This window comes from Lutjanus erythropterus, chromosome 2, assembly GCF_056507025.1.
Source record: "Lutjanus erythropterus isolate fLutEry1 chromosome 2, fLutEry1.hap2, whole genome shotgun sequence".
NCBI lineage: Eukaryota > Metazoa > Chordata > Actinopteri > Lutjaniformes > Lutjanidae > Lutjanus > Lutjanus erythropterus.
This window is the reverse complement of record NC_139318.1, coordinates 43052222-43078189: the sequence shown is the minus strand read 5'-3', so window position 1 is coordinate 43078189 and position 25968 is coordinate 43052222. Positions and strand designations below refer to the sequence as shown.

The following is a 25968-nucleotide window of genomic DNA, read 5'->3' as shown; positions in this document are numbered from 1 at the left end:
CAGCCAGGCGACTGTCCTCAATGCTTCTGAAAACATTTGTCTCTTTTTTTTGTATTAGCATCATGTATAAGTGCTACAACAAAGGTACAATATCTCCTCCTGCACTCAATGTGACCTGCACGACCAGGTGGATGTGAAAAATTTAGAACAACACAGAACAGAATTGAACCGAATGAGGTCAAGCACCCATTTTCATTTCGGACCCCATTTACACCTGACTGTTTAATTGAATCCTGATATTTTTTTGAACCACATCACATTTGGATATGGCAGAAACATTCGATCTAAAAGAGTGGTTCTCAGCCTGTGGGTCAAGACCCCCAAAAGGGATCAGGAGATGATTTCCACAAGATGGTTGTGCAGAATAAAAGAAAATATTGTGGCAGGCAGCACAGAATGAGAGCCAGGTAGGAGCTATCAGTGATGGCAGCTTCCTTATTGAGATTCAGTTTAAAGGGACAAAAATATGGCCTTCAGAAATTTAACAGCCACCTCACTAATGGCTAAAACTTTCAGTAGCACAAAAATGACAATTTCCAACATAAGCCACCAGGTTCTGAAGAGGCACAGACACAAACAACAAGTACAATTTGCATTTTGTGACATAAAATAAAAAATTAAAGAGCCTACTCAGTCTAGCACTAGGCATGATGGGAAATGAGGGACACGTGTTAGACTGGGGAATGGTTGTTACATCACATTAGCCTAGAATATATTTTATTTAGTGTATTGAGAGTCATAAGGGGTCCAAGAAAGCTGTCACACTGGAACAAAACATTCCAAAGTGGGCTAACCCAAACTTTAGCCGAGGGCTTGCTGGCCCTGGGATAAAGCCCTGAGTTTGTGGGGTTGTCCCCTGGAAATCAACTAAACCCAGGGCTAAAAGGTGCCAGTATGAAACAGGTCTAAAAGATCAAAGGAATAGTCATGGAACTTTCTACTAACCCAGGGCTAGTAGAAGTGCAGTGCGGATCATGTAGACCTGGACTTAGCTTAACCCTCGGATACCTTTAGGGCTTTTCACACTGCATATTCTTAGCCAAGATATAGCCTTAGCTCTGGGCTAAGAATATGCAGTGTGAAAAGCCCTAAATTGTGTATGCACATAAGTTATTGTACACACAAAAACATGGTTTTGTGCTACCGTAACGTGCTCAACCAAGCAGCTATAGAGAGTTTCCCTAGCTATCACAAGAACCTGAAAATCCTACAGCAGCCTAATCAAATGAGAAGCGTAAGTTGCCAGCATTTCCAACAGCCCCGAACTCCCACCAAGCTTCTGAAATATCACCCTGAATTTCTGCAACATGGATTTTTTGTGGGGGCCGTGAACACCAGCCTGATTATTCTGAGGGGTCACAACTCCAAAAGGTTGAGAACCACTGATCTGAAACAATATATCTCATGCATAAAATCCAATTTAGTTGGGCTATGTTGCCACATAATTCTATTTGACGTTTTTCCATTATAGGATGCATCTTCAGTGGGTACGTGACATAATGTTACGCACCAGGAAGGGTTCTGGTTGACGCATAAGAAATATGTGTACCGAATGTGTGTATGTGTTCCTATCTGGCTAAAATGGAATTAGGTGGCTAAGGTAATCAGACTTCAAACTGTTTTGGTGCGTCTTGGGTGAATTTCCTGCATGAGCATGAGCTGAAAATCTGTCTGGACACAATTTTTTTGCTAGATTCAAGAAACAACCAGGTGAAATGAGGTCTTAGATCACTTTTTCTAAAAATTTCAAAATGCTGCAGGTTTTCATCCCTATCAAACACAACAGTGACTGATTTGTCTGATAAGCCCCTTCCAAGAGAGATGACACAACAATCAGTAAAATCAGCCAATGTCGTTATTGATTGTAATGAAAATGGCTCTTGGGTCAAACTGGCACATGGTCTTTGGGACTCAGAACCTGCTAGTTCTTTCTTTAAACCATATAAACCCACTCAGGAACTGATTTATACCTGAAACTGTGGAAGAATGTAATTAACTGCAGTCTGAACTAACTGATCGGACAGAAAACCGGCAGTGATCCGGATCCCTAAGATCAGGTAGAGATCAAGATCCTTCCAGGAGACGAAATGGGCTTTCATTCACACAAACTCGTAGTACCAAATGAACTGAACACTGAAGGGCCAAATGTGTGACACAAAAACCAAAAACAGCTCAAGTAAGAGTGTTTGAAACAAAGATATCTCGGTTGCTTACAACAAATAAGCTTGGTTTTTCTCTAAAAGTCCTCTGCTGTCCCTGTGCTCCTGCAAAATGGGAGGCTGGTGTCTCAAACAGTCTGAGGGCAGTCTCACTTTTTCTCCGGACTCGTGGATTGACAGATAACACTCAGGAGCTGTCCAGCCCCTTTAATGAGGACACAGCGAGACAACAAGCAGTCCTGGGAATGAGAATCGAATGTAGGCTGTGAAGAAGGCGCGTAGCTGAAGCAAAGCCGAGCCCGCCGTGTATCGTGGTCCCAATAGGATGTGATCAATGTCGGCAACCGAGCCCTCCTTTGAAGTATCCTCATTAAGCAGGTTTTTGTTTTTTCATCAAAGAGATCTGAAGAGAGCAAAATTTTCCTGTGAGTCTGAGGGGCGGTTGGTTGCAACAACAAAAGAAATGTGCCTCCCATGAGTCTCGGGAAACATTCTGATACAATATCAAAAGAATTACAGTACATTTCCAATGAGTGTCAAAATGACCTACTCGTTCCCAATCAGGGGAATGGTTGGGTCCCAAGTGTGGTTGGACCTGTCAAAGCGCCCTTGAGTAAGAGACCTATCTGCTCCAGGGGCAGTACCACCTGGCTGACCCGGGTTTATAAAAATGTGTCTGAGGGTTTGGTTGAGACAGCAATGGAATCTTAGCCGCAACAACAAAACTTTATATTTCTGCGTGAGTCTTAGGGTCGCTCACAACAGGGCCCGATGGTGCTCTCCAGGGACATCTGGGAGGAGTGGCGGATGAGTGGCGCCATCGTTGGGTCCACCATGGAGGAGGTAGGGAAGAGCTTGTACCAGCCAATCACCATCGTGCTGAGGTCCAACTCCTCCAACAGGATTCGAGCTACGCCCATGAAGCATTTGCGGTCCATCCGTCCATAATTGCCCCAAACAATCACCTACAGGGAAAGGTGGCAAGATATAAATTAGAGAATTATGCATTCATACAGTTATCTTAGGTCAAGGCTACTAATAGACTCAGTCAAGATTAGGAAAGATCATGTTTTTTTTAAACACTGATCTCTACAATTATGTTTGGATCTTTCTAAAAATAACAAAGAAAATACTAATCAAGCTTTAGTTGTCCCAAATTGATATTGTAGGAACGGGACTAAGACTACAGCCATGCTACTTGCTCTGTTGTTGCTTAGCTGGTATAATGTTCACCATTTTCACTGTTTGTTTAGCATGTTAGCTAAGTAGCGCTAAACACAAAGGAATGTCTTGAATTTTGCCGCCAAAGTTTTACACAAAATGACACTCTCACCAGATGATGGCGCTAGACGACAAGTTAGGAGATCAAGGTTTTTACAGTTCACCCACTGGGGATCAGGAATGTCTGAACCAAAGTTTATAACAGTCCATCCAACAGCTGCTCACATATTTTAATAAAGAACCAAAAAGTAAACCTCATGATGACGCAAGAGGAAAAGTCAGGAGTGTGGTAGAAGACAAGTCAGATGATTGTTAGGATGCATCCAGAGACTATCTGATTATTTTTGTAAATGGAAATCATGAGTTAAGAGTTAGTCGGATTCATCTTCTAGGGACTTTTATAGCAATCTATCACATAGTTGTCAAATCATTAGTGTGTGGATTAAATTGGTAAATCCACCAAAAACGACATTGCCATAGAGAGCTGTGCTGCTAGTGTGGTAAAAAAAATATATAAAATAAATGATAATAAGAAAAAAAAAACACTGACAGAACATTTTGCAGGTACATTCAATACATTTGGTGCTGGCGGTGAACAGTTTGCAAATATATTCCACATAAATGTTTAATCTTTATACTGATGCAAAAGTATAATCTAAAAAACATCACTTTTCACATAAAATGTCATTTCTAATGCAAATTTGTATGCATGCATATTTTTTGGAGTTGTGCATAAAGTTTTGTGGGAATAGATTATTGTGTGTGTTTACATTTCTGCCTGTTTACTGCCGCTAGAATTAATTCAAAAGGTCCTATAATGAGCTTCCTGATGAAATATTACTGTTGGAAGTTTGTGTTTTTAATTAAATTTTGCAAACAGATGCATAATGTATGACGTCTGTGAGACCAGCAATATTACCTGAGCTTATCTAACCAATGTTGTACTTTACAGTCTATTGTATTTCTAATCTATATTAATATTGAGACTCTATTGTCATTAATATCACATAATCTTGAGTAGCATCTGTCTACAGGTGGATGTACTTAATGTTCTCCTCCAGCCCACTAAAGAGAATTTAATTTATTCCAAAGGACTTAGTGCCTAAACATGTCCTCAGAGGCCTTTGAACGGTGCACATAAAACATTGTGGGGGTAACGGAGGAGCAGGCAGATTAATTGAGAAAGCGATAAGGTTAAGAGGGTGGGGTTAATTAGCATTAATCCCGATTGTTTGGGAATCTGTTCTGAAGCATACAGACAGTTTCTGTCTCTGTTAGAGCAGCACAGAGCGAGATGTGGTTTCAATTAAATTAAATGAAGAGCGATTGTGTGTGAGGGAATAGAGGGGGAGATGATGTTGGTATGTGTTTAGAGACCTGTGTGTGTTTGTGTGTTAGGTGTCCTCTGTCTCCTGACATCCTGATAACATCAGGGCTCATCTCAGACGGCCCCACATCTTGTCAAGCGGCGGACAAAATAATCAATATCCGTCTGCGCGTCTGCCCGTGTGGTGCTCTTGTGTGTCCGTGCATGCCAGCATACCAATTTGTTTGGTGTGTGTGTGCACAAGTGATTTACACAGAGGCACAGAGGCCAAATCTGCTTCAATCTATTCCCTCCATCTTTGAAGAAGAAGAATCTATCTCTCTTTCTGTCTGCTCACGATCAGTTCTCCAAACAAGGTGCTGACCTCAAACACCGCAACTCAGGAGGGAGAGACACGTGGGGCGAAGCAGACATGTATGGTCGAGAAACTGGGTGTTTAGTGTGGTAGATTTAAAAATACAGTGTCCTAGATCCTCTCTTGGTCTACTTCCTTGGAAGTGGAACTAACACACAGAGACACCCACACACACACAGTACAGGTGCTGATGGAAAGACAAAAAGGGATTTAGTGAAAAAAGAAAGAAAGAAAGAAAGAGGAACATGTTGCATTGAAGTGAGGATAAGTGGGTACAGACAACGGATGGATGAACTCGAGTTGAAGGAAATAGAACTGTAAGTGCTTGGAAACACCAGAAAGTAGGACAGCAAAATTTATTTGGATATTCTTGCAAAATACATGATGGTCAAAAGGACTTTGATGTACTTTTGGTTTGGACAAGTTCAACTGAAAGGTAGATATCATTGCTACAGTGTGCAATTCTGGATAATGTGTGTACTTCTCACAGGTTCCAGTTTCACAATGTCAATGCCTCTACATACAGACCAATAAAGAAATGGTTTGGTCGTGTCTTGCGAGATTTTTATGTGTTGTTTCAGTTTGCCTTCGTGGCTTTTAGCCAGAAAGCCTTTCTGCAAGAGATTTGCTGACTTTTAATTTTAACCCAAACTATGATATTCTCTTAAACATAACCACAGCTGCAACTATTAGTCGATTAATAAGTCAGTCAAAAGAAAATTAGTTGCCAAAAATTAGTTATCAAAATTTTGATAATATTTTAAGCAATTTTTCCATTTTTCATTTCTGTTACATTTTATAGACTGAGCAATCAAACAATAATCAATCAATCAAATAAGTGGCAGATTAATCAATGATTAAAATAGTTGTTAGTTGGAGCCCTAAACATAACAAAGTAGTTTTGTCGCCTAAACATAACTAAACTGGGACTGAAAACTGAAAAAATGCCTCCGTGAGCCAGCCAAGTTGCAGTTTATGTTCACGTCCATCCAGACACATGTAAAATATGTAGTGAAGACTTTAATAAAAGGTATGAAGTGTATTTAAAATGGAAATTATTCATGTTTTTTGAGGTGACATCGAAGTTGAAAAAATGTCCGTCAAGGTTATTCTTGAGATATCATGTTTACAAGAATGGGACAGATGGACGGACGGACAACCCAGAAACATAATACCTCTTACCACAGCTGTAGCCGGGCCGGAGGCATAATGAAAAGTCATTTGGTTTCACAAAGGACGTGAACCTCGGTCACCTGGGTGCAAGCCCTGAGTTTGACTCATTCACCAACTGCAATGTTACTATACTATGTCACCTGACTTCCTGAACCTGTCCTGAGTCAAATACGCTACGGTAGTTTTGGAAATGTAGGCTTCCAAACAGTTTCCTCCCCCATGCTGAAGACTTTGACTGGCCTGCACAGAGCCCTGACCACAGTCACATCCAACACCTTTGGGATGAACTTGGACACCGACAGTCAGCCAGACTCTATCGCACAGCATCAGTGTCCAACTTCTCTAATGGCTTCGTGGATGGACAAATCCCTGAAGTGGAAAGCCTCCCCAGAAGATGCACATGGTTTTGGAATGAGATATTCAACAGTCATATTAAAAAGTAAACACTGTATGTGGTGATGTGATGCTGGAAGACCTCAGGGTAGCACAGATTTACCTCAGAGGTGTGGAGGATCTATTGATTCCTTTCAAATGGACGGATTTCAGTCAAAAATGTTGCTGCTATAAATGCTGATGGGACTGAGCCCTGAAGTACAGAATCAGATAGCAATATTTCTTCAAATGCTCAGCATGTCTCTATCTGAGCCACTCGCAGTTTTGACACCACAAAATCCCTCTGGTTAGACGAGACAGAATAATAAAGAATGATGTGAAAGAGGGAGATAAGAGTGACACATTTTGGGTAAAAAAATGATGAAACTTTTCCAAGTTCTGAAAAAAAAAAACCTTTACAGTATGTGGACAGAGAGAAGCTGTCACACTGAGGAAAATGAAAAAAAGAAAAATATTCTTAATGTTATGAACTGTTATTATTTTTTTTAACCTCTAATCTTCTCTGATGTACTTAGTTTTGCAACAATGGTTATTAGCTGTGTAAATAAAGCCTCTTATAACTTTGAGAGAAAGATAACAGTGTTTTTTTTAAAGACAAAAATAAACCTGATAGAGATCTTTAGCATCTGCATACTCTCAGAACACAGAAATAAGCCAACACTAACTCCAGAAAACACGAGCCAAACACACAATAGAATATGGGAAACAAAACAACATAGAGGATTACATGCAAATTGTCAGAGAGTGAGAGATAAGAGAGAAAATGAGATGATCAGGGGATGGCAGCAGACAGAGCAGGGCGGAGGAGAGGAGAAAGACCCACAGCCGATAATTAGAAAGGAGGCGTTTAGCTGCTAATTACTCAGTGACGGCAGCAGAGCAGCCTCGGGATGGTCTGAAGGCGTTATCGCTGAACACACAGAGCACCTTCAAAACCCACTGACCTGACCTCTGATTACCACACACACACACACACACCTGTCCCGACGGCATGCAGGAAGTTTGATGTATACAGATCCCGACCTCAAACTGTTCTACCAAAGTCACGACTTCAGCGGAGATGATCAGTATCAGTATAGGTGAGTCTGGTAGATGATTTATGTGTTGTGCTCTAAACGATTGTGTCCACATAGCATTTAGAGGGACTGTTCACCCCAAAATCAAAAATACAGATTTTTCCTCTGGCCTGTGGTTCTGTTTATCCAGTGTTGGAGATTTGGGCTATGGATGTCTGCCGTCACTCCAGTCTTTCCAGAAATCGTAATGCAGTTACTCAAGATAATCCACAGACCTTGTTGTGAGCAGTCTCATGTAGGAACTACTTTATTTTTGTAGTATAATCTACCAGAAGTACTTAAGCATCTCACCAGCACTACTTTCTTTCAAGTGGAAAGTTGTAAAATACTGTAATGTTTGAATTAAAGTGGATGTGCGTCTGCGTCTCCCTGCTAACAGAGACGGAAAGGTCCACTTACCGGAGATGATCGAGCAGACAGTGGATGTTGTTTACTGTAGATTATAGTATTTTTTTTTAAATGGAGTTTGATGGCATTTCCATCATATAACTGGTTCTGCAGAATCTGATAGACACATTTCTTGGCAGAAGCACTTAAAACTGATTAGTTTCAGCTTGTTTGCTTGGTTGCACATATTAGATAACTCATGCATTAAATTTATATATTTTAAGTGCATCTTCACACTTAACACTGCAAAATAGATTAAGTAAAAACACAGCAGTGATACAGCGGCTGATTTCGGCAGTAATGTCATGGTAACGTGTATTGTTGTCATGCACTGGTAATACATGTAAAGTCATGTAAAAGCTGCATCTGAATGAACAGAGATTTTTTTCTATCATGCTACGGTAGAATGTAAAAAGTTCATATTTAGGAAAAGAACATTTTTCTTCACAGTATAAACTGGAACCTTTGCATTTAAAATAACTGGCAAAAATCCATTTAGACATTTAAATAAACATGTGTCTTGATTGAACAAGTCTCACATGACATGCTCCGTAAAGCTCAATGAAATAGAGTTGGTGATGGAGTCATTTAGGAAGGATTTTGAATGAATTCTCAGCATGGACCTCAGCAGCGCTCTGCTTTGCTAAATCGGGAAGTGACAAATTGAAAAGTGCTGCTGATTTCAGCGATTTTCATTATCCAGTGTGAATGAGTTTGATGAAACTCGGAGGACAGCGACGCAGACAGCAGATAATTAAGAGGGAGGCGTTTAGTGGCTAATTACACAGTGACAGGAGCAGCGGAGCAGCCCGAGGCAGAGCTGCAGGCCTCTCCACTCAACACGCCACCGTCTCCACCTGCTGATTACTGAGGAAAACCCGCCACACGTCAGGTTAAAACACACGTGTGTTATGCGTAATTTCATTATTATGAAGGCAAAATCAAACATTACCGTAACAGAAGGAAGAAAGAAAGAAGTATGACGATTAATAACAACATGTAAGAGCAGGAGTGATCTGGAAATGTAGGAGTGAATGAATAAGGAATGAAAGAGAGAAAGTAGAAAACAGTGGAAGGGGATTACAAGAGCTTGAAGAGAAGGATAGGAGAGCAGGTACACGAAGCAATGAGAAAAATAGAGTGGAAACAGGAGACAGGAAAGAGAATAAGTGGCAAATGAAGGAAAAAGTGACAGCAAAAGAATACAGTCTGGAAAGAGGAAGGAAGGAAAGGGAAGCAAAGGAGCTCCGCTGTAATAATCAGTCTTTCTTTTGTGACATTTTTGATCCTGAAAGCAGCTGAAGCTCAAACAGCCGAAAGAACAAAATCAGCTCAAACAGCCTCCTGGTCCCTCAGGTCAGAGTCTCACTGTAAATGTCAAACTCTTCCTCCCAGCTTCCTCCACTGTGACTCCTCTGCACCTCCTCAACCTTCTTTTACAGACTCATGGAGAGACAGCCAGAGATATTTCTCACTTACATTCATCAGTCTACACGATTCTGGTGAAAACTTTTTATTTTATGGTGATGATCTGGAGAGATTAATATGTGTTTTAGGTTTATGAATTTGTTTTTTCAACACCCTGCTGTTCTTGCAGCAGCATGGCTTCATGCTGCCCGATCCACCACTTTGGTCCACACTGACATATCTCAAAAACTATTGGAAGGATTGCCATGAAATTTTGTACAGACATTCATGATCCCTAGAGGACGAAACCTGCTGACTCTGGTGATGCGGGAGAGCAGACATACGTCACTTTCCTGCTGTCATTCATCAACGATCACACCCCCCTTTAGGTTGAGAGCAAGTGCTGTAAAAGTGCTGGTGCCAAATTGAAAAAAGTCCTGCATCCCATTTTGCTTGTCAGACAATAATTTTCTTACTTTTCTTCAGAGGTGGAAAGAGTACAAGTAATGTTATTAGTATTATTTACTCTTTAGTGGTTGGTGTTTAATATGTTATCAATAGCAGATATTCAATCTCTGAGGTTTCTGTTTCTCTAAATCTTCAGTTCAGAATCTCTTCTAACTTCCTCTCTGTTTTCCTTAATCAATAGTAACTGATTAATTATTAATGATGTATAAGATACAAAATAGATACAAAACACTTGTGTAAAACGTTTTATTCATTTCTGTTTTGTTTTGTCATTTTTTGTCATTTGAAAGTGGCTCCACCAGACAAAACAACGTCGAATGAGGCGCACTCATTGCCATTTCAAGACTATAGATTAAATATTTGTGGGTACAATTTTAATTGGTTATTAATCGATTAATAATTAATCATTGACATCCTTACTCCAAAGCTGTGTCTGCTGCAGTGTTTTGAGTCTTTTTTTTTTCGTCCATACGTCCTAGTTTTCATCGGCCTGTTAGCAATCAGATACAGTAACTTGACTGGAGACGAATAAGAATATTTATCTATCTATAAGAATATAGATGAAAGGTTTGGATATTAATTCAGCTTGTGTTTAGTACTCAGTAACTAAGAAGATTACATGGTGTACTGAAGTACAAGTAAAAGTACAGACTTGAAAATCTACTCATAAAAGTACAACCACCAACCCCCCAAAGAAAAACTTAATTGCAGTAACTTGAGAATTTTCCTACATTACTGTACTGTTTGCATATTTTAAGAGGTTTCTATACTTTATAAGATTTTATTCAAAGTAAATATTGTTAAATAAAATCTGAAAAACACAGTGGTGTTATCTCACCTGCACAACTTTCCCCTGTGGGCTTTCAGAGAAGACCAGGACCTGGTTGTAGAGAGGGTCCAGAGACTTCCTCACTGACTTGGTCTTCTTCTTGGCCACACAGATCCCGTTCTCCAGGAGGTAAACTTTGATGTAGGCCGCTGAAATGACAGCAGACGGAACAAATTAAACCTGAACTCGGTTTTAATCCCTTCAGAGTACACTGCAGCTCTGCTTTCAAACTGAAGTTTTCAGTTACTTTTTACGCTGAGTCAGGGATTTAAAGCTGCTGATGTTAAATGTAGACTAAGTTACAGTGAAGTGCAGTACAGTGTGAGTGTAGAAAAGACAAGGACAGAGTTGAGGAGAAGGTATATTACACAGTTGTACTGATGCAACCGGCAAAGCGAAGGTCGTGTAACATGTTGGTTCCCAACCTGGGGTCCAGAAGTCACAGGGGGTCCCCGAGACTTTGGCTGCTCTGAGATCCTCCAAATCAGACTTGCACGTGTCAACTAAAATCACAATTTCGGGGTTTGTGCACATTGTCCAAAGTCAAATTCAAGTACTTTTGCAGCGTTCTTGAGGTGGATTTTCAATCGTTTCCAGCACCTTACGGCTGTGGTAATATACAAAATGATTATTTCACCTCTTCATCACATTAAATCAGATGTTTAAGGCACTGTACCCAGTACTGTAAGAGGTAAGTGACAGAGTACAGTACACAACTATACTTGAAACATTACTAAAACTATCTGATCAATGCAAAAAACATCAAATGTGAGCCCACTGATGTATGTAACAAACTAGCATGCAGGCAGAAGACTGTTGAAAGAACATAGTTTCTGCATGCAATTAAATCTTCTTAAAATAATAAAATCCTCTTAATATAAATCCTCAACAAAACATCAGACTGAGCAAAAATGAATAGCACACTTTATCCATTCACATGCAAACAATTGCTGTCAGCACCCTGGAGAGAGCACAGCGCTCTCTACAGACACAAAGAAACGTATGAAGTGAAAAGAATTGTTTAAAAAAAAAAAAAGGTTTCCCAAAATTGACACTCTGTCATCTCTCTGTCATATGCTGGCTTGCAGTGTGAAAGCCTTCTGATTTTTCACATTCACACTGAAAGTTTGCACCGCGCTGCTGTGAAGCAGAGGAAATACAGCTGACTAATAATTTGCTGAACGTCGGTCGTGTAGTTTTTGATTTTATTTTCTTGGAATGAAACTTTGTTGCTAGGTAACACCAGCCAAAACAATATTACGGATGAGGCCTCTGACTTTGACTGACTGACAGGCGCGCAAATACACACATCAACATACGCACGCACCCAGCTTTTTGTGCTGCGTGTGAGATGACAAGATTAAAGATGAAAACCTGGCACAAATAGATGAAATGTGGGGCAAGGTTCTCCTTTGTCCTCCTGCTATATATGGATTTCTTTTCATCTCTGGATCTCTCTGTTTTCATTCACACTAAATTGCTCTCCACACGTTCCTCCCCTCCGTCCTCCGACTCTTGTTTGCGCTTTGCTCTGTTTATTATCCTCTTCTCTTTTATCTCACTCGTAGTTTGTTTGTTTTTTCACCCCGGATAATGTTTTTGTTTTTCCTTATTTGCTGACGCTGTTTTGTTCTTATGCAATTAGGATCAATGGCTGGTTTTAATATTATGCAACCGCACAGGGGAAGTACAATCAGAGTTAATAGTTTGTTGTTACACAATCCAACTTGCTGCAAAAATAAATAAATAAAACAACAGCGCAGTCGTGTTGACATCGTGCCAGTCCTGATTCTATTTCCTCTGACCAGTCCAGATCACTGATACAATAGCGGCCTCCATGACATAAAAAGTTAATTGATCTGATTAAGCTGATTCTTTTCTTGATCAGTTCAGTGTTCATTTGATTTATTCCTCTGTTTAATACACAGTAAAGGAGCTGGGCAGCCAACTCACATTAACAGCTCTGCAAGTAAAGTTTGATTTTGATATATTTCAGGTGCAATAATACATGAAGCTGAAAATCCTCGAGGTGGACTGTAAGGTGCAGGAACTGTGTCACTGAATTACTACTGCACCTGTGATCCTGGCTGCAGAACTGCAGACAATCCAACATGATATCACGGGATGGTGTATAAACAGCACGCCACTTTTATGGACATTTCGCATGTCACGTTGATGCATTTTAAAGGTTTTCAGGAGCCATTTATCGCTGTTAGACCGGCGGCTTTTATGAGTTTTGTATGTGGAAGAAAGGATGAAGTCAGGTGACCTCCATCATCATGATAACAATAGTCAGGTGATCTTCATTGCCTTGGTCATGATACTAAACACAAAGTTAACTATTGGAAATGGTTGCAGTTTTGTTAGGATTAGGCGCCCAAACTATTTGGTTCTATTTAGGAAAAGACTGTGGTATATGTTAAAATATGTATGTCTAGTTAGTTACATCAATTAATGACCCCCTCCAGAGAAAGTTTTTTACCCCATCAACATGTCCATGTGGTGTTTTTCATGTATTACAAGACATATCAGGAGTGAAATAAGCAGTAATGAAATGAAATCCTTGGAGGTGGACTTAAGTTACATTCATGATGAAATTAAGCATGTAGAGTAACTGTGGTATTTGCAACCTGGATCTTATATTTTCCTATAGTTTTGTTTCTAAATGAATGATTGGGACAATAAGTTTTGACACCGGTCCAATATTGAGGGAGAAAGCTGCAGCCATCAAAAAGGAATCAAGCTGCAACTTAATCCTGCAATGCAACTGCAAACTGTCAAAGTATGTCCACTAAAAAAGCTTGACAGGCTCAGACTGTTATTTTAAGTGTCCACCAACATTCTGGAAAGAGATAGATTCTTTGTGTTTAGCCCTAAAAAGCCTCAATATCATTCTGTTCAAAGTGACTTTTATTATTATAAAAACATCAGCAGCAATGCTACTAGTGGTTAAAACCTCCACAGGGTGCCTTTAAATGAATATAGAGGATGTGAAAAGATTTTTGAGGACTCATGACGTCATTATTTCTAAAATTCTGAATATGTCTGTGACACAGTTTTCCGTTGGAAAAAATTGGGCTATTCAGATAATGCGTTTTTCACTATACAGAAACTATGGAGCCGCGTTTAAAGCCTGACAACATGCTGCTTGTTTCACTGCAGCATTAGCAGAAGCAAATGTAGATCTGACTTATTTATCGGCTCTGTGTGTTAACTCCCTGAATGCTGAAAACACCATTTCCTCCTCTTCGCTTATGCATCTTTCATATCTTCAAGGACGATAATTGTGTTTTTGGAGGATATCCCATTAGGTTTGAAAAGTCTGCCGCAGGCTGTTCTGTTTGAGCGTTGCCAATGCTATCTGCTGTCTTGTGGTGCATTCATGTGCTGTGGGAACCTCCATGTACTGAGACATGGCAGCCGTTTGATGAACAGCGGCCTTTTTAATTGAAAATATATTCAAATTTTAGAAAATGCAGATTCCTTTGATAAAACAGCAGACTTGGACTGGCTCAGACTGACCTGGAGGTCCCTTTGAACCTGGTTTCATGGTGAGTCCTCGGGCCTGAACGACCTCCACCTCCAGACCCCCGTTCCTCTCCATCAGACCGATCTCCACGTCACCTGGAATTTATGAAAACAAGTTCCACGTTCACAGTTATTCGTAATTTTGGCTTTTATATGATGAGACATTTTTGTGTGGTGTCAGAAAAGTTTCAGATCAAGTATAAAAGTGAAAAAATATTTAGATATACTTCTAACAAACTACCTAGATAATAGACATGACATCATAAATTAATGAAGCTTGTTAGTGTCACTAATATTTAAGGTGCTACATTGTCCATATTTGAATTTTTCTACTATTTAAGATTAGCCCACTCTAAGATAACAGTAAATCAAGACCAGGTCCCAGACCAAGTGTAAAGGCTTGTCCTGGTTTGGCTTTTTCATAGTCACTTCCTGTTTTATTTTGGTATGTCTTCTCTTGTGTGTCTGTGTTGTTTTTACTTCCTGTCTTTGTCTGTTTTCCCGCTGTGTTTGATCACTGATTATATTCACCTGTCCTCACCTGTGTCTTGTTATCCTCTCCCTCCCTCGTGTATTTAATCCCGTGTCTTTTCCCCCTTAGTTGCTTGTTAGTTTGTCCGTATCCTCGTGTTTTCTTGTGTAATTGTGTTGCTTGGTGTTTCTCCTCTGCACAAATTCATTTAGATTATTACTTTCCCTGGATTTTGATTTTTTTTTCTGTCTCCTCTGTTGGATCTTTTGGCTGCCTTTGCCATCCATGCCAGTTTTTTGCATTTAGTTTTCTATTAGAAGTTTGAAGTCAACATTTCCTGCTGCAGTCTGTATTTGGGTCCTTTCTCTTGTCCCTGGTTAACACACTGGAACAAGACGAGGACCAGAGCTAATAGAGGTCAATTTTAAGATCAGTTATCAATGATAAAGTCATTTTCAGGATGTTGCTCATTTGGCAATTACCTAACAAGAACTTACATTGTCCTTAAGTGGCACATATAAGTGATTTCAGAGGATTTGTTCACTAATCTTTACTTGAGAGCTTTAAAAAAAACTAAATAATAAAAACGTGTAACCAAGACAGACTTACTGTGAAAGTAACACTCTTATGTCTTACAAATTGATCATGATTTTCTTTAGATGTAATGATTTTTATTGGCATATTTTGGAACAACAGTTTGTACAGTTCTCTCCCTCCAACAGCAACAACGTCATCGTCTTTATGCAGGTGCACTCTTTTGGAATAAAAGTGCAACATTACCTGCTGTAGGCTATAATATACAGTAGTCTAATATCTTCTAATTTGTTTCCTTTTGTCTACTGATGTCTTACACCAGCACTTCAGCGTTTTTACACTTCAGCAACATTTTTGTGAATAAAACTTGCCCAGAAATAGAGTGGAACAGGTAGCCTGTGACATTTTTAGGAGTTTGGATTATGCTCAAGATTAATGTCCGGAACACTTCCTCGTGAACAGGTAGCATTAATCAGGATGAAACAAGTGATTAACGACAAGTTTGTCCAGTTGGTGAATTCAACACTTGTACAAACAAGCTGCAGAAAAAACATAAATGATGTGTTTAAGACAAGAAAAAGAAAATGTTTGTGCATGAGAGCCATTAAATGTATCCAGCATCCATAAAAACAAGAACCGGAAGTCATCAAAACACAGAATAAACAGCTCAGATTATCCTAAATGTAAATAAAGTGTTAAAGGATTTGGAGATGTAGCTCTATCTTTAGATGTTTTGAGCTAAACCATCCATGAAAGAGTGACAGTGTTTGGACTCAACACTGCAGTAGCACAACCTTATATGATCTTGAGCGACTTACTGAAGGCACGAACACGTTGTCTGCTTGAAATGAGAAATAAATGCATTTAGGCTGAGCGAACAGGCCATCTTATTGTTTGTATTTCCTCTTCTTAGGAAAGCAAAAAAAAAAAAAAAGAGAATTTAGCCGAAATTCATAAAGTAGACAAAACAAGTGCATTTATGCAGAATTCACAGGCTTTTTCCTCTCATTAGCAAAAAAATATACACATTTTAGGTGCTTTATAAAAGCTGTACTGCAAATAGAAATCTTAAATTTGCAGAATGTTTTCTATAGTTTTATTTCATTGGCAACCCAAGTAAAAATCTCCTGTGACTTGCTTGTGGGTCACGACCCTTTGGGAATAACTGGATTAATTAGCATTTCTCTATTACTGATGATTGCATTCATACAGTTGCATCGTGAGCCTTGCGTCTCAACTTCAGCCACCTAAATCTACATATCAGGATCTTAAGATTGAATCCAGTTTGCACTTTAGCGCGTTTGGTTTTATCCAAACTTTGTGATTAAGATTTGCTTGTGGCAGCAGCAGGCAGCCGATTTTAGTAATTAAGCTCCAGTAAACTGACTGTACCAGCGCCGACGGTATCAGACGACAAAGACAGCAGAAGCAGGTCAAGACAATTGAGCAAAATGTTTTTCTCAAATCAAAGGTAGGTAGCCTCAGTGTTTGCTAACATGTTAGCTATATCGACTCTGCAAGCAGACAGTATACTGTCTTTCTTTCTGGCCCCCCATCAAAATCTGTCTTTCGTGCCTTTTTGCGATCTGGGAAATTAAACTTTTTCTTCATCCCACTTGCTGGAAGTCACACTGGATAACAGTTTCAGCTAAATGCCCCCAAAATGACAAATGCATTCCTCTGAAAGTGACAGAGAGCAGATGATGGCCAAGTTATTCTGAGTTCTCTGATATTATATAATGTTGGACTGGACAGCAGGTTTGGAGTGGAGTCGGTCCAGTCAGTGTCACTGTTGTCGGGCCAAGGACACTGTCTGGCTGCCAGCGAGGAAAATGACCCACTTACAGTAGATCACTGCTGCGGAGGACAGGCTGCGTACAATATATCCAACGCATATACAGGCTGGAAATGAAGACAGGCAGGGGACGAGACATGCTCTGCAGGAGGACACAGCTCTGATTTATGTTTTTTTTTTTTTTTTTTGCTAATTTGAAATGATTTCTGCAGTCCTTGGTTCAGTTTTATGAGGAAATAACATATTTTTTCTTTCCAAGTTTCAAGTCCATTTTGCAGATGGAGAGTTACTTGTTGCCTGTATCAGGGACATTTTACAGAGGTCTTTTATCTTACTAGGTATTTTGCATCTTGTTATGTCTTTTTTGCCTGGTTATGTTTTTTGTATCTTCTTCGATCTTTTATGTTTTGTTACATATTTGTCATTACTTTTATTTGTGTTTTATCATGTCTTTTAAGTCTTGTTGGGTCATTTTGTTACAGCTTTTCCATCTTGTTATGTCTTGTTACCTCTTTTAAGTCAGTTTTTGCCTTGTTACATCAGTTGCACAATCGTCTTTTCTATGTCTTAATGTCTCATCCATGTAGGTTAGAATCGGTCCTGATGTTATGAAGGCATCGCACAATAATGCAAAATAAAAATAACCAATAATTTCCCTCAAATGCATTAAACTATAAGTAAGACACCTGTTTTGAAAATGTAAGGAGTAGAAAGTACAGATATTTGTGTTAAAATGTGAGAAGTAAAAGTAAAAACTTTCCAGAAAAATAAATACTCAAGTAAAGTACAGATACCTGAAAACTGTATTTAAGTACAGTAATTAAATATTTGTATTTCGTTACTTCCCACTGCTGGCATTTTATAGTTGTGGCCCTCAAATTTGAATAATTTTCTGACTGTAGATGAACTTCTCATAGGCTCATGAAGGGGAAAAGTTTTTTAAAATGTGTGTGTGAGAATAAAAGTGTGCGTCCTCTCTCACCCATGGATGTCGTCGCCAGAGTCTGTCGCCCAACAAACTGGGCGGGTCCCATCCCATCCAGGAAGTCGCTGAACTGTGCGTCCGACGCCAGACACATGCCGCTGTAGTTGAGGCTGCGGGGAGAGAGCGGAAGAGGTAGACAGAGAAGACAGGTGGTTAAACACGACCAGGCAGTTCTCATTGTGCCTCTATGAGACAGAGAAAGTGAGTCAGAGACTAGAAAATAAAAACAGAACGCAAAAGAAAATGAAGAGAGCCGAGGCAAAAAAAAAAACATCTGGAGGAATAAGGGCTGAAAAAAATGATCGCTCCTGTTTCAACTTAGATAAACTCCCCAAATTCAAATCGGCTCCCTGAAACTAAACTCAGGCTGTTGGTTTTAGAGTTTGACCCCCCTGTGTCCGTTTGTGCAAAGGAATCAGCTCAGAGTGCTTTGGTGGCAGCATGCCAATTATACTACAACTCTGTGTGTGTGTGTGTGTGTGTGTGTGTGTGTGTGTGTGTGTGTGTGTGTGTGTGTGTGTGTGTGTGTGTGTGTGTGTGTGAGTGTGTGAGTGTGTGTGTGCAGCATGGAAGGACAAATCCACCCAAACATGTTCTGATGCTGATGTACTGTATATCATAAATCTGTGATTTTCAATATGTGTCTGAACAAAGTGTTCTCATTCCAGGTCGCGAAATACTGACGCTGCTTTGTCCCGCCCCCCTCTGGGTCACATACTGATGCACAAAGTGTCTGTATGAGATGTTTCTGCCAGAAAGCCTTTTTAAGTTTAAGTGAAACACTCACAGGGTTCAAATAAATATATTACACTGCATAAGTCACATAATGTATGTGACGTGTGTGAAGTTATGTAACTTCAAATTTAAGAAAGTTGTCTTTTGGTTTCACACAGGATGCAAACCCCAACCTCCTGGGTGGAAGTCTGTTTTTTTAACCCCTGCAGAATCTCCCAAACAATGGAAGTGAATGGTGACCATTTTTCAAACATAAAGAAATAACAGAATAAAAACATAAAATGCCTCCATACTGCTTGTCTGGTGTAATCCAAGCCCCAGTGTGCCAAGCTGACTGAAACAAATGTTATTCACACCATGTTTTTAGCCTGAATCTTCACTGCAGATCCTTGGCTTGGAGCCACGTTTGCGTGCACCATTCACTACCATTGTTTTGTTTGGGAGATTCTGCAACGCCGATTTCCTTTTAAACTCCAGCAGTGTTTTGTGGACTAAGAAAATAAACCCAACCCTCAATCGGCATGAAGGTGAGTAGATGATGACTGATGATGAACCCTTTAATAAATATAATATATTATCATTTAGACACACTGTGTCTTAAGTTATGAAGAAGGTAAAGAATTGAAGCAACAACAAACAATGAACTGATGAGAAAGTCTTTAATCTCTCAGACAACATATTTGATTAGTAAGGAAAGTATATTAAAAACCAGTAATAAGATGACAAGAAATTCTCTACAGCTACGGTACTTATAACGTCTCACAATCAGTTCGTTAGCTGGATTCACTGACTTACATGGAGCTTTTGTGCAGAGATCTTTATAATGTGACCAATAGACTTTCTGATGTATCGTGGCAGGAAAAGCACAGGAGTAATTAATTACATTAATGACTATAGCTTAATTTTATTCAGGTGTCCCCTGCAATTATGAATGCTCTTTCACATGACAGACGCTTACATTATAATGGAGCCGTCATTAACGCTATTAGTTACACCTGTGCGTTGAATCTCTGCAGAGAAAGAGGTGCAATCCAAACCATCTTGATGGAGAGCTGGAAAGTCAAAAATAGTACTTTTTCACAGCAGCCATATTAATATGATATGTTAGGGCAGTGATTCCCAAAGTCTGGGCTGTGAAGGCCCTGCAGGTGTGCTATTAGAGGTCATGAAAAATAAATAAGACGTTTTTAAGTTTCAGTTTTATAATTCTGACATGACCATAAAATGTAATTTATGATGAATTTTGAAAAAGTAATCAGAACTAATAAGGAAAAGGATTCAGATGTTCATTTATCTGACCTAGTTTAACACGTTTAATTGTTCTTGGTGACCTGTCAGATTAACACTGTCACTGGTATGATTGGTCTCATGTTGATTAAAGGTTTTGGGCTTTCATTCATGTGGCGACTCCTGCAAGCCAGTTCAAGCAATCACACGTGACGCACCTCACACTCTGTGGTACGAACCAAATGCACCCTTGCAATCTGGCCTTGCAAACCACTAAAGCCTCCCATCTCTCCCTCTGCCTGTCAATGCCTTTGCCACCTGCAACAGCGTCACTGCCTGTTCATTCAGCCACCACAGCATCCACCTGCCCAAGATATGTGTTCATCACTCCTCAATATCTCTATGTAAACATAAGATGTGAGGAGTGATGGGGTCGGAGTCTAGACGTCAAACTCTAACTATGTTCTGCTGCTGCAATAAACATTCTTAAACATGACTTGTCTGACTGAATTGAGTTTGGGAACGGCTGAAGTTGGGTGAATACAGCTGTTACCAATGATATTAATTAAGTGTTTAGTGTAGCAGACCCTTGAACTGAGTCGGACTCTGTTGACCTGAATGGAACAGAAACGTTGGTGCGTCCAAATGGCGTCATATTTACCGCGTTTACGAGAGATTTGATGCCCGTCACACTGTTTTATATGACTATCTGTGGTAAAACCCCATGACTGTAACCACTGGCTGTTGGATTTTGTGGACACTGCCTCAGGTAAGAGAGGAACTATTAAAAGATTTTGTCTGTGTGTGTCTCAAAATGAACCAGTCCTGGACCTGGGTTGGTCGACGTCCACAAGGAGAGGAGACAGAGTGACGTGTTCACAAACAGTTGGACCGGAGCTAAACAGTTTCCTTTACCAATCTGTCGACGTCAGTGCCAATACATCACGCTCAAGTTTGGCCCACAGCCCTGGAGCCAACGAGGCTAATCAGCTGATGTGTTCTCCGTTGCTTGGGGTGCTTGATTATTGTGACATCTCCTCTCCAAGAGCATAAAATTTTCCACAAACAAGACGTGGTTTGCAGTCAGTTGTGAGACTGGAGCCAGCGATACAAACACCAGAGTTCTTAGAGGTGCTGGAAAGCCATGAAAATGTAACATTTTAAAGGTTTAAGAAGCTGCTTGAAACTGTAATTGCATTACTTTAGTAATAAATCTCCATCTGAACAGTTTTGCCTTTTAGGTAAAGAAATAAAACAAGTTGAAGATAGCTGAACTGCCTGTGCCTTTTGCACAAAATAAAGACAACTCCACTCGAGCCCGTAGTGGAAATCTAACAACTGGGAACAATACACGGATAAAGCAATTTCAAATTCAATTTTTCTTCCATTACAAGCCTCGCTTGCCACCCTACATGTGAGGCTACGCTTAATTCCTTAGTGTGATCTGCCAGTCTTTGTTGATGCGTGCTCTCTGATGGAAGAAGTGAGCGGGAGGCTTACAGACGACAACATGCCGGGAGTTTTGCTGTTTCAATGAGTGCTGGCTTGAAAACGAAAAAGAAAAAAATGAAAGGGATTTTATTGAAATTGAAATTATTTGTCTAGTAACTGTCTGTGTAATTGTTTTATATTGGCTCAGTCATGTTATGTATAAGGTCAAGTCTACATAGAATCACACAAAAAATCATCACTGAGCCAAGTTTCAGGTCGGCCCAAAAGATCCTCACCACAGAAATCATTTAATGGTTTAATATTTCAGCAAATATTTGCTAACATGTATAATGTGTTTAGAAAAAAAAACCTTTTTTCCTTTACACAGACTAAACAGCTTTTAGGTGCTTAAAAATGCACATTAAAAAGTGTTTAAATTTGACTTTGTAAAAGGTGTAGGAACCCTGAAATGTGTGTCTTGAATAAACTGATGTAACCTACTGTAAACTAAAGCTGTCCAGCTTGTGAGCTCAGCAGACTGTTGTTCATCTCACATCTAAAGAGGAAACCAACAAGCCTCCGTTCTTTTTTTTCCACGTCTCTTTAACCTTCATTTTCCTTCCTCTTGCCTCTGCTTTCATATTTCATCCTGGCTGACAGTTGCACAATCCTCCCTGCTCTGATGAGAGTACATTAGCTGCACATTTAAGGAAACAGGTGTATTATTTTTTTTAAAAGCCAACAGTTCTTCCAAAAGGACTGTAACCTAAATTACACAACAGCTTTGTCTTCATTGTTAAATGAGGGGGAAAAAAGTCTTAAAATATTTACTAGATTGTTCCAGCAAAGTCACAGAATGGCACACAGCCTGACATTTAATATTAACTTTGGAATGAGTAGCCAAACACAACAGTGCTTACAAAATAATTTACAGGGCAGTCTCTCTCCAATATAATGAACACACAAAATCACTTAGCTTTGATTAGTCATTTATGCAGACGCTAGCAAACATTAAATGATGACAGGTGATTTTAATATTTAATTTATACTCCAGATTTCTCATTTACATTTCCTGTTGTGTGTTTTTACATTCATGTGTGTTTCTCACAATTTGCATATTTCCATTTTTTGTGTGTTGCAGGTTTCCATTCCTGTGCATGTGTGCATAATGCTTGTATGTACTGCAATAAGTAAATTAAGCTACATGGAATTAATAATCAACATATTAGACTTCGATAAAATCTAATGAGGCAAAATCCCTTTCCTGCATATGTGTGTGTGTGTGTGTGTGTGTGTGTGTGTGTGTGTGTGTGTGTGTAAATAGTGCTGACATGCAATAAGTCCAGCAACATTAGCCGAGTGGGTATTACTGGGTGATAAAATCCTGAGCTTTAGATTATAATATTGGTGTGTGTGAGGCACATCTGGGGATTACGCCGCTGTTCCACAGAAATATGACGTTCAATGTAAACCGCGTGCTGTAGGCTGACGACACACTGGAAATGTTTCAAGGTCCTGCATTGTATAATATATTCTATATCGCATTATGTAAGAGTGTGCGTCACTGTTTATGTTTTGCAAATTCATAGGATGTTTGGTTTGAATTAGTTAAAGTGAATGGAGGTGAGGAGTTAATGCTTCATGCAGGTGGTGCGCATCAACAAGATGTGGGTAACTGGAGCGATGAACAGCAAATTTCAACTTTGTGTGAGTGAGCATCCAAAGCAAGAGGGCCTAAAAATCTAACTGCAACCTGCAACACAAGTGCATCTTATTCATCGGCCCATTTCTGCAACATGGATCATTATATTTACATCATTATATTTCATATGTGCGTACAGTTAATCCCTCACGTCCCTAACATGCAATTACCCTGTGCAGTATAGTGTGTATTTATTTTTTTCACTGTTAAATCATCTTCCATGAAACAATATCTCCACGCTGTGAATCATTCTATGAATTTTTTTGCTGCTTGTACTCTGGCCAGTCCTAATCTCTGTGTCTCTGTGCAATTATCCGTTCACAAGGCAATATTATTCACAGTTTTTTTTCTCTTAACATAATGCTGCACACCATGTGTTTGTTTACAATGTGTACAATCCTGTATAATTATCCATACATATACACATATCTGTCCATACTGTCATAGATTTCCATATATTAGCGTATAAAGTGTGTGTTTAGTTTTTCTAATTATTTAACTATTTTTACTTGATCATTATACTGTTTACAGTATCACCCACTCTTTTTCTTTACTTTTTGAGCTGCTGTCTCGTGTAAATTTCATCAGTGTGGGATCAATAAAGTTTATCCTATCTTATCTTATAACTGGTGATGATTGTGCCTGTGGTTTTTTGCCTCATAACCATGCACAAGGATCATACACAGGGGTTTCACAGAGTAGTCAACCAGTCGACAGTGTGCATCAATGCAGACTTATTGTTCATCTGTGGTCAGCCACGTAAAATAAACATAAGGAAAGGTATTTAGAGAAGGAAAGAAAGGAGTTGTGTTGTTACTGCAGTGGCCTCTTACCAGCTCAGACAAGCTTGCTGGTGACCCAGGTTGGTCCCGCCTACATTAATCAACCTTTTGGACTAGAATTGACCAACTATTCAACTGCTTTTTGGAAGTAGTTACTGACTACTGAATGCAGCACTGTGCATGTAGTGCAGTGAGTCCTACTGGACATAGACATTAAAAACAAACTTACATTTAGTTTGCAGGATTACCAGGTTGACCAGGTTGTAGGTTTAATATTACAGACATACCTGCTAATTACAGCTGATAAATTTGGCTGTTGAAAGTTGTCATTTTAGGCAGCAAAAGAAAAACTTCCTGGCTGAAATATTTCTAAGAATTAGGAGTGACAAATGTCAACCCGGTCTCCAAAAAAATTATCAGTTTCTTGCACAAATATTTCTGAGGATATCTAACTGCAGCCTTGGAAATCAGGGTTTGCATCCTGTGTGTGTTTAGTCCACAAAAGACACTTTGGTTAAGTTCAGGAAAAGATACTTAGCAAACATACACATAAACATCAAAACATTAATCATGCATATTGTAGGAAAAACTAATTAAATTGAGTTTGTTGTCAGTGAATGTTTTGCAGGTATTTTCACAATGAAACACTGATCTGCATTATGTCTCTTTCAAAATATATTTGCCAGTATTGCGTAAAAGTTTTTTGTGAATGGTAAACTGAAGGCTCAGGTTTATGCACTGTTTTATGGTGCCTTTCTTGGCTTTTCAAAGTAATATCTGTCTCTGTTATCACCTCTATAGTGCTGCACATGACTACAGGCGTAGTAAAGCAAAGAAACAGTTGCCGAGAGAAATGGGTAGATTTTTGAAAAGGCAGAAAGTTTTGCAGACAAATTTGAACAGACAAAACTATGTGTAATATCCCATTCACAAACATAGCAAACCATTTCCATTTAGCCCCATCATCACCATCAGCAGACACACACACACACACACGGAAACACACCCACATACGCATTTGCCGGATCCTGAATTGGCCGAACCATAAATCAATAAGCTCATAAGTGTGATTGGATGGTGTTAGCTAACAAAGTGCTTATTCATGGTCGTGCATACGCAGGCACAGAGCTTTTCAATCAGCAACCGGAGCCAAACAGCTGACGGAAACGCAGGCAGACAGGAGGACGAGCAGCCAGCGGTGTGCTGCTGCTGCTGCTGATTTAAATAATGTACTGGTGCAGCTCCGTTTAATGACTCCACTGTAGTTTCCCTCCACGGAGTGAAGCTTGTAGCTTGGAGCGTAAACAGATTTACATTTTAACCACTTAGCTCCTATGTCTGACAGAATCAAGAGATAATAAAACGGTTATGTAACAATAGTACTATGCAGATTTTCTAACTTTTGAATTTAAATTTTTTGATTAAGGCCGTTGTTGTGATGCTTCCCAGATGGCTGAAAATGGCTTAACAAAAACTATTTTCCTGTAGTTTTCCTGTAGGGAAAGCACCAAAAGTTAAGTTTGCAGAGAAACAGTGGCTATATGGGAAAGGCCGGGTTGCCAGTTCTGCTTTTTTTTTAAGTAGAATTGGGCTACTTTTGAAGTTTTGCCAGTAAAGTGAATGTTTTGTCCACTGGTTGGGTAGATGTAGATTGTCTTATTTTTCTCTGTTCATTATTTGGAATCTTCACAATTTAATTAATGGTAACCACATATTTATACATATTGTATTCTGCTCTTTAATTTAGATCTGGAACTATATATCATGGTGCACCTTACGTGCAGGGAATGTGAGTTATGATTAAGATTGGTGGAGTAATTCGTAAGATATGAGATGCCACTTTTGTCGTGGGTGTTCAGTTGTCCTACGTTTTCATTCGGGCATTAAAGAGGACCGAGTTACACAGATGAAGATGTCCCTGTGCTCTTGCTTTACCCACAGCCCTAGTTTAGTTTAATATAATATAATATAATAGTTTAATT

The 25968-nt window shown here is 39.4% G+C and overlaps 1 protein-coding gene across 1 annotated transcript in view; it reads right to left on the bottom strand.

Annotated features, from left to right (window-relative positions):
- Positions 1–1663: 1663 nt before the first annotated feature.
- The window catches only part of rims4 (regulating synaptic membrane exocytosis 4), a 71667-nt gene continuing 47362 nt past the window's right edge, over positions 1664–25968 (bottom strand). Inside the window, exons 3-6 of the mRNA XM_084745908.1 lie at positions 18107–18219; positions 14318–14419; positions 10805–10944; positions 1664–3124 (exon numbers count right to left, since the gene is read on the bottom strand). Of these exons, the coding sequence (XP_084602034.1) occupies positions 2906–3124; positions 10805–10944; positions 14318–14419; positions 18107–18219 (574 nt within the window). The 3' untranslated portion in view covers positions 1664–2905. The remainder of the gene's footprint in view (positions 3125–10804; positions 10945–14317; positions 14420–18106; positions 18220–25968) is intronic.